The sequence below is a fragment of the Equus caballus genome, chromosome 15, assembly GCF_041296265.1.
Source record: "Equus caballus isolate H_3958 breed thoroughbred chromosome 15, TB-T2T, whole genome shotgun sequence".
Taxonomy (NCBI): Eukaryota; Metazoa; Chordata; class Mammalia; order Perissodactyla; family Equidae; genus Equus; species Equus caballus.
The window spans coordinates 55,701,162-55,711,124 of record NC_091698.1 but is presented as its reverse complement, the minus strand read 5'-3'; the positions used below and the strand labels follow the sequence as shown (position 1 = coordinate 55,711,124).

Here is a 9,963-nt window from a genome sequence, read left to right as displayed (position 1 = left end):
TTCTCTGAAAGGAGTCATTCTGCTCACAGTACACTGGGGTGTTTGTAGGCAATTTTGTTTTCAGCATTTGAACATACAGTTATCGTAAAGTCAGTTACACCAACTATATTCTTCCCTTCTCCCACCCTCAAGGTAATATTAGTCCATAAAGCTAACCTTTAGTTTTTCTTTCTTTGGCTTCTTGCTCTTGGAGTGAGTTTCTCTGCTGCAGACAAGTCCTGCATTTGCTTAAAAGCTCTTGCAGAGTTGGAATTAGAGCTGGGTTTAATTGTTTGGGAGTGTGTACCGACAGGAGCAAAGCAAGTGCCCGCAGGTCCTAGAGAAACCCAGATGTGAACATTTCAAATTCCAAAGCCAACATTTTGATACAGTTGTTTACTTTTCCAGGAATCCATCCTGGTTTCTCTAGCATTTTTAGAAGAATGCTAAAACTAGAAAGCCAGCATTATGATACTACTATATTTCATTGGTTCCAAGTCACTCCTACCAGTATTTTATGCACCACATCAAGTCAGACTACAGACTCAAATAGTACTTAGTGAAAATGGAAAAGGAAAAAAAAAAAATCAATAATAAACTTACATAGGAATTTAAAAAACCTTGAACGATCCATGAGAAATTTAGGCTTTATTAATCCAGAAATCTCAGTTTCTCAAGGATGTCACAAATAGTAAGGTCTTCCTCAGCTCTGTCATCTCTTCTGGCCGCTAAGCATTTTGTTACGCTGGACACATGCTAGCACATTTTTTCCAGTGTGTTCTCTTCTGCTGTAACACGACTATCATGGGAGTCTATACAAGGCAACTAACTGATTTCCTAGTTTTAACTGGCTTTATAATCAGTAGATCATTAATCTGATTGTTTCACTTATTTATGAACCATAGGCAACAACAGAAACATCACAAGTAGTATTTCAAGAAATGTAAACAAGTAGAAATAAAAGGAATGTCTCCCCTTAGTGGTCTTATTGCCCTTAACATTTAATGACATTACATCATGTCTTCTTCTAAGGTAACAAAGTGTGTGCTACATACATCAAAGGCATAGTGAACACATTTTAAAAGACTAGTTTTTTCATCATATATGACTTGTGAAGTTTGAATATTAAAGTTACTATAGTAAAATGACACTAAGGCCAAATTTACAGTTGATTTAAGGGAACTTCTGAAGTACATGGTTATTCCCTTTCATAGTTCTTACCCCATTTAAAGAAGCACTTGCTTTGGAAATTTCAATTCGGTTGGTGAAATCAGACTGTAGATTCTGATACTGATTTATCAAGTTTGTAATAAGGGTGCTAATCAAATTGGCACAGTTTGCTTCAGAAAACACTTGACCTTGAACCTGAAAAAGATTAAAAAAGAATCTCCAGAAGACCAACATAATGAAAACACAACCATTAACTAATCAGAAATAACATGCAGAGTTTCCAAGTACAACATACCTTTAGAAGAAAATGTGTCATGAATGTGTAGACAATGTTGTTGTTTAGAAAAGTTCTTTCATCCATTAGGATACATTTTATATATTCTGCAAAAACGGGATCTTCACACAAAAGCTTGATGCAATTTTTTGACATAGCAGACTAAAGCGGGGAGAAGAAGCATGAATGGTTGAGCACTGAACTAACTACAAACTTTAAACACGCTGCTTATGAGGCACACCTAAAGTTACTTTAGATCCTACTGGAAAAGCCACTTTTAACTCAGTCTACTAAACTTCAGTTATAGCAACTGTCTTCCCAATAAATTAAAACATTACTAACTTGAACTATGGGTAAGTGTTAGAGGAAGAGACTTGTAAAAAGTCAAAATGGCAAAACTGAACAAATATGTTTTAAAAGAAATTTAAAAGAAATGCATCTAGCTCTATGAGAGTTAAAGACAGGACAAATAAGACTAACAAATAGGATTGTGAATGTTTTCATGGGACCAATTAATGGATAATTAATAGGTAACCAAACTACACGTAGAGAAAAGACAAATTTAAAGAATTAAATTTAGTCTCTAAAATGAGTTAAAACTCTTACTGTATAATCTCATTAGCAACAGTAATTTGGTAAATACCTTTTTCCCCCATAAATATTGCAAAGATAAACCGCAAACCTCTTTTCCTAATTATCTCAGAGAATTAGTGGGTCCCAATATATAGAAATTCTACTAAAATTTGGTTTTCCTGTTTTCAAATGGTCATGGCTCTTAAACACAAGTAGTATGTCTTTAAGGAAATACAGTCCCTAGATTATTTAAATGTCTATTTTAACAATAGATCATTTATATGGAAGACAAAACAGACTTTAAAAAAAACAGGACAAAGTTTAGACAGTGTGTACATGTATATACTTCTGTTTTCTTAGAGTATGCAACTGCAGTAAGTCAGCTGCTCGAGGCCACCCAAGAAATTTGGAGTCAAGTAGGATGGGGACTCCAGGTCATCAGATCCCTGGTGTTGCGAAACTCAGCCTTATTCTACCAGTCACAGGCTTGCTGCCTATGTTTCTTGCAAAGGAGAACTGCTTCTATAGGGCTGGCAGGGGCTTTCTTTTAAGGGAAGTTTTGGGGGATAGTGAATTTTGTGGGGAAAAAAGCCAAGTAAAGGGAAAAGCAGAGTGCAGAAGTAAATAAAGCAATAGGGAAGCAACAGGTGATGTACAGAAATCAGAAAAAGCAACTACCCAAATCAAGACGAATGAAAAGAGCAGAAGCAGTGGCGGCAAGGGAAAAAGCAGACATCTGCTCCAATTTACTGATTCCAGTTTACTCAGCTCAAGATCAACCAGTGTCATTTTCTGAAAGTCTCCTATGTGATCAACGTTCACTAGCCTTTCAAAGATTCCTACTCTAGAAAACAAAATGACCTTTCTTCAGGGAATAGAGATGACTCAGATAAAGTTTCTAGATTCGAGGAGCTCACAGTCTGGGACAAGGAGATAGACGACGATTACAGTACCATGTGACACACATCCATTAAGAGAATATACAGCACCACCGGCCCTGGGAGGAGGCTGGACCAGACTCCAAGCAGTTCAGATACTACAACATGGGTAAAAGTTGATGCCTAAGGAAGGTTAAACTCATCACCAGGCAAGAAACCATTAGTTTTTTCAGGGTCTTAGAGTGGGGATGCTTTATGCCTGAGCCAAAGGATGAGCCAAACCTTAGGACCAATCTGGTTTCTCCTCCTCTCCCCACCATTCTCCCTCCACAATTTAACAAGCATTCTTCAGGTGCCCACTTTATTTTAAGGGGTTGGCTCTTAGATACTTAAGTAGGAAGGGTACAGTGTTTTCTACTCTTGAGACTGCTCTTAAGACAAGTGCATCAGACTCTTGAAAAACTGCTCTGAGGTAGCAGATAAGCAGAGGTGAAGGACAGACTGCTGAAATGGTTTCTGCTAGAGCTTTTGGAATGGGGGAGGGGAGGGAAGAGTAAGAAGTGCCACATGTCTTCTTTCCCTGTATCTCCCTATTTTAGACTCACTACAACTGCTTAGATTGACCTATAAATGAGGAATTCCATTATAAAATAGAGCTTATTTGGAATATCCTCTGTGATACCAATCTTCTGAAGTAAAAAACCTCAAAGGGCAACTAGATGCCCAATGCTTAATAGTTATTATTTCCATTAATCATATTTTACCTATAAAGATTCTGCAACATTCCCAATTCAGCCAGTTTTCAACCCATTGTTCCTAACATCACTGACCACGTGGTCAGATGAGATGAAAGACCAAATCATCTAAAACTCATTTTCTTTACCTGAGTCTGGCATAGCTCAGTCCAGAGTTTGGGGAACAGTGCAAGATGAAGTGGTAAACCTTCATAGGCAACTAGGACACCTAATATTTGAAAAGAAATCAGAATAGGTTATAATTATAAATTACACTACTGAGGTATTAAACTCTGCAGAGATACATTATTATAGCTATTTCTAGTCAAAACTATGCATATTTTCTACATGTTTTAGAAAAATATAAAATACTTAAACGGGATTCATTCCAATGTTTTAACCAGTGAAATAATTTAGAATGTAGTACACTTTGACTAAATTAATGTATATCCCACACCTCATTCCGAGAAGGATCTGAGGCAACTGAAACCAACTCTGCTTTTGGAGTATTATAACTTTAACTGGGACAATTTTGTAAAGATTACTGCAAGTGGTTCCAAAGCTTTCTTGGATCAAGGTACCACCTCTGCGTATTAAAGATAATTTTCATGGAATAGCTAGACTGCAGGGGTGCAAGGTCAAAAAGAGGATGTGGAGAATTAGAAAACATCGTTCTTTCCTCTTTTACCTCATTTCTCCAAAGATAGGGAGAATTATCTTCCATATTAGATTTAGGTAAACACTGCTCTAACAGCTTCTAGTCTTGTCCCCAGGGTCTTTTGGGTGGACCATACTTAGCTGTATGTCAGCGTCCTATTTGGAACCTCCATGGTTTTAACCTTTCCACTTCTTGACTATTCCAGATGTCATGTATGTCTTTAAGAAGTTTGTTCTACCCTCTGCCCTCCTACCTCTCAAAGCACAGAAGTGGCAATACCACAGTCACAAATTTCCCCTTCTCCACACCCCACCCCTAGAGAAAGTATAATCATGGAGAAAGAGAAATATATTAACAGCTAGCCTCCTCCAGTTAAGAAAAAATTATGTGTTAGACATGAAGTTGGCAAACTTTTTTCTGTAAAAAGCCAAAGAATAAATATTTGTCTTTGCAGCCATATGATCTCTGTTGCAACTACTCAACCCTGCAGAGGTAGTATGAAAGCAGCCACAGACAACACTAAATGAATGGATGTGGCTGTCTTTCAATAAAACTTTATGTAAGAACACTGAAATTTGAATCTCATGTAATTTTCATGTGTCACAAAATATTTATTTTTTAAAGATTATGAACTTTTTTGAAAATTTTTATTAATTTTTTTTTTTTGAGGAAGATTAGCCCTGAGCTAACATCTGCTGCCAACCCTCCTCTTTTTGCTGAGGAAGACTGGCCCTGAGCTAACATCCGTGCCCATCTCCCTCTACTTTATATGTGGGACGCCTGCCACAGCATGGCTTGTCAAGCGATGCCCTGTCCGCACCTGGGATCCAAACCAGTGAACCCCAGGCTGCCAAAGCAGAACATGCAAACTTAACTGCTGCACCACCGGGCTGGCCCCTTTAAAGATTGGCACCTGAGCTAACAACTGTTGCCAATCTTCCTTTTTTTCCCCCCTGCTTTTTCTCCCCAAATCCCCCCAACAAAATATTTAGAATAATCTAATTTGTTTTTAACCATTAAAAAATGTAAAAACTCTTCTTAGCTTGCAGGTAGCTCACTGGTTATACAAAAACAGGCAGCATGTGGGCTGTCGTTTGCCAACCTCTGGGTTAGGCCAAGGATTTAAGAAAATCTTAGAAAGGGAAGTCAGATAAGTCATTCAATTTAGTCATCCAAGGATTCTAGACTCCCTTTTGTGGGTAAGCCTATTTACTTACTTTTCTGTCAAGATTAAGCCCTTTGTAAAGACCCAAGGAAACTCTATCATCTTTTTCCTTTATCTTAACCTAAACAGGTCTGGGTCAGAGGCATTCATCCACCACATCATCACAATACACATAAGCAAACAAGGGCATGCCATCAAAACTGCTGGCTACAGGGAAGAGTTTCTATGCTCCTATGACCCTGCATCACATTACCCATAAAACTAGAATACTGGCTGTCAAACTCTGCTCCTCGGGCAAAATGCAGCCTATGGCCTGTTTCTGCATGGCCACATGAGCTAAGAAGGGCTTTCACGTTTTTAAAGGATTGTAAAAAAAAAAACCCCCAAAAACACAGTCAAACGAAGAATATGCGACAGAGATTGTATATGGTCTGTGAAGTCTAAATATTTAATAGCCGACCCTTTGCAGAAAGACTCTGTCAACCCCTGAACCAGAGGCTGCCCTAACATAAACCCTCTCATGTGAAAGCCAACTGTACATTACAATTTAAGTTTCTGTAGTCTTTATTCTCGTTTCTCCAATTATTCCTCAAAGTAAAACAATCTTTATTCCTATTTTCCACAACTACCAAAAAGACAGCACTACCACAACAAACAAAAAAACATAGAGGCCTTCTATGATATGACTTCCAATTGATATTCTGATACAAGAAATAAACATGCCCTGGCATCTATTGTGCTAGGTATGTTAGATAATCACATTTAATTTTTTCAGCAACTTTGGGAGGAGGTGTTTTATCCTCATTCTCCCCACCCCTTTTTTGGATGAGGAAATCAGACTCAGAGAGAGTATGTAACCTGCTCTGGTTTATCCCAAAAGCCAGTGAGTGATAGAGTTGCATCTACCCCAGATTTATCTGATTCTTAAAGCCCATAATCTTTTCAATAATCAGTATTTTCCCAAACTTTAGTCATTCATGTATCATCTTCATATCTGTCCAACACCTGTACTATTTACTTAATACTGTTATTTAGATTCACTTTGAGAGGCTAATACATTAGCCTTATCTTAGGTGATATAAGAACAATATATGCAACACCTAGGAAATCATGGATTCGGTGTACTAGTTATATATTTTTATAAAAAGTAAGATCCATACATACATATTAATATAAAAGTTATTTTCCCTGGACCATCTTTACATTACACTCTGGAAAACACTGTGCCACTCATGGTGAGCTGAAGACACCTCTTTCACGGTCCTCCCTATTCCCTCTCTGAACTGCATCTCCTTTGGAAGAAAGGCCACTCCTTCAGAGCGACAGTTTCGCTCTCTTTCTAGCATTTTCACAAAGCAGCTCTGTGATTCAAGGTAGAGGCCAATGCCATCCTACTGCACACACTCCTCCTCCAATACATTCTGGGATGTCTCACTTACAGGGTTCAAAGCACAGGGAGATGCAAACACCAAAGTTCTCAGGCACATGTCTAAGCCTTGTCTCAGTAAACAGGATAGGCAGGCCTAAAACATAGTGTTTTTTTTGGTACCACTTATTTTTCTTCATCCTGTGACTTCAGGCATCTGCAACGGGATCCTTACCCTCCCCCATCTCCATCCCCAAAAGAACTAATATACAATAATCACAAACTATTCCAAACATATGTTTTCCTCATTAATAACACCTTACTGTAGAAGCTGCTGGATGTATTATTAAATCTGCTTTTGTGGGTAAATGGTAATTCAGATGACTGCTGAAGATGAAATATTTCATATGTATATTTACTAGAAGTCCTCCTATCTGAATTGTGTTATGATCCTTTGTTTATCCCATCCAAGTGTTTATCCTATCCAAGCATTATCCATGGGAAGTGGTAGCTTTAGCCAATGGATGAAGGCCCACAATGAATGCTCCACTGTGAGACTGAATCAAGACATTTTAGTCTTAGAATATCACACATTTGATTCTTCTAAATCCCCCTTCTGACTTCATATCCACTAAGCAACCTGCTGTTGTTTATTTGGCTTCCTGTGTAGGTTAGCGGAAAAAATGTACTGGCCCTACCAGGGAATATTCAGATCCCTGTGCCAGTTCCTCCTCTTTGTAAATCAACAAACTAGTAACCAACCTCTGCATTATCAGTATGTCTTTTAATGTAATTACTAATATTAGCCTAGGAGAAATGGATTTGCCCTTGGTGGAATGGTAAAAGCTGGTTTCTGATCTGCACTGAATGACTGGCAATGGGCTGAAGTATATTCACCCTAAGAAGCCTTTTGGAAACAGCTAACCAGTTGTTTATCCACTCAGTACCAATTTGACATCACAAAAAAGTGAACATGATCCAGAGCTTTGTTTTTTATAATTGGAATTTTTAATCTTTTTACTTTTACCAACTATACTAATTTTTTAATTCTAGAGATTCTGGATTTTCTAAGTACATCATAATGTTACCTGCAAAAATTTTTTTTTTAATGTCCTAAGACAACTTTCAAAACAATGTTAAATAATAAAGGTAATAGAAATTCTTGTTTTGTCTCTGAAAATGGAAATTATTTAATTAAATGATGAAATCTAGGGATCTGTTATTTAGTTTAATTTTACTTGAGCATCTCATTGTTAATTTTGTATATCAACAATGGTGCCTAAAAAAAATAGTATGATTAGAGTTTGCAGTACCGGTTTTCTCTATTACTTTTTAAAAATTTTGTTTTTTCTCAAATACAGAACACCAATGCATGATCATTACAGATAATTTAAACCTTACAAATATTTAACCTAGAAAATGAAAGCACCCTATAATTTTACCCTTATACAGTCAGAGTATAATCCTGTTTTTTTGTTTTTTTTTCCCCCCGTGTATACTGAGTGATTTTTCCCCCTTGTTTATAAGAATGTGGTCATATTCTGCAGATTGTTTTCCAATGTGGTTTTTTCATGTAATCCAAGGACAATTCCTATCTTTTTAAAGACTAGTACAGATGAACTATGATTTACTTAACTAAGCTTCTCTTGATGGATATTTGGGTTGCTTCCATTTTTTACCCAATACAAATCAAATGAAAATAAACATCCTATGTATGTTGCTATATACTCTTATGAGTAGAACAGGGTGGATTCCTAGATCTGGTATTGCTGGGTCAGAGGGCATGAACAATTTAAACTGATAATGCCAAACTGCCTCCCCGAACTGACTCCATTATAAGATCTCTTCTTCCCCCAAACTGTTTAAGTATGGATATCATCTAAACTTTATCTCAAAGTTGAGGGGTGGAAAAAGAGAGAAATCGTTGTTTGCTTTCTTTATTAGTAAAACGGGGCAACTTCTCATATGGTTACCAAACATTTACCTTTTCGTGTGTGTGTGAACTGCCGGTTCATATGTCTTTTGCTTATTTTACTTAATGCTCTTTACCATCTTACTAAATCCTAAAAACTATCTTGGTAATACTAGTCATTTATCTGTTAAGAACACAAATATTTTTCCCCAATGGTTGTTTGTATTTTAATTCAATTTATGGAGTTCTGCAACACGTAGTATTTTCAATTTTTATGTAGTCAAAAAGTTCCATTTCTTATTTGATCATTTTTGGGTTTTGTAGCCTGCTTAACAAAGTCTTTCAAATCTCAAAGTAATTTCCATATAATTCTATGTTTTTTTAAAAAGACATACTTCTATGATTTTATTTTCCACAAATCTTTAATCTTTAATCCTCCTGGAACGTATTTTGGTCTAAGGAGTGAAGTAGGTATTAAAGTCTTGACTCTCATCTCCCCAGACAGCTACCCAATTATCTCAATCCCACCCATTTTCTACTAATCTGATATGTCATCTTTATCTATCAAGTCTTTGTGTATCCATGTCTGTTTTGGGGCTGTTTTTCTATTTTCTGCTTATGCATCTGCCTCACATGGTTTTAATCATTACAGTTTACTTTTATGTAAGCAAAGAGAAAATAAACCCATATTTGCTATTTTTACGCAAAAAAAAGATAAAAAATGAATAAAAGTAGTAGGGAGGCAGGTCTGTGAGTGATATGTACCTTTTTGATATTGTTTGGAATTGTGAAATATGTGTATACATTAAATACTGAAAAATAAAATTAAAAATTACTGTATTTTAGAAATAGTGCCAGTCCCTCTTATTACTATTCTTTTTCAGAATTTTTCTGGCTAAACTCTGCTATTTTTTTTTTTTTAGATTTTTTATTTTTTCCATTTTCTCCCCAAAGCCCCCCAGTACATAGTTGTGTATTCTTCGTTGTGGGTTCTTCTAGTTGTGGCATGTGGGACGCTGCCTCAGCGTGGTCTGATGAGCAGTGCCATGTCCGCGCCCAGGATTCAAACTAACGAAACACTGGGCCGCCTGCAGCGGAGCGCGCGAACTTAACCACTCGGCCACGGGGCCAGCCCCTAAACTCTGCTATTTTTAAATATCAAAATAGTGTGGTTTCATCCACACAGTTATTTCATACGGCAGTCAGTAGCTTTGTTCACCCTCCCTGAATTTTCTCCCCACCTCTTTCTCTGTC

General features: G+C 37.0%; 1 protein-coding gene across 8 annotated transcripts in view; it reads right to left on the bottom strand.

Annotated features, from left to right (window-relative positions):
• Nucleotides 1-9,963, bottom strand: part of USP34 (ubiquitin specific peptidase 34) — a 253,143-nt gene that overhangs the window by 1,261 nt on the left and 241,919 nt on the right. For 6 of the 8 annotated variants that reach the window (XM_023619043.2, XM_023619046.2, XM_023619044.2 and 3 more), the window contains 4 exons: nt 3,758-3,837; nt 1,445-1,585; nt 1,201-1,344; nt 157-316 (listed from right to left, as the gene is read on the bottom strand). In XM_023619043.2, the coding sequence (XP_023474811.1) occupies nt 157-316; nt 1,201-1,344; nt 1,445-1,585; nt 3,758-3,837 (525 nt within the window). The remainder of the gene's footprint in view (nt 1-156; nt 317-1,200; nt 1,345-1,444; nt 1,586-3,757; nt 3,838-9,963) is intronic. The other 2 variants (XM_023619045.2, XM_070235433.1) reach the window with 1 other exon arrangement.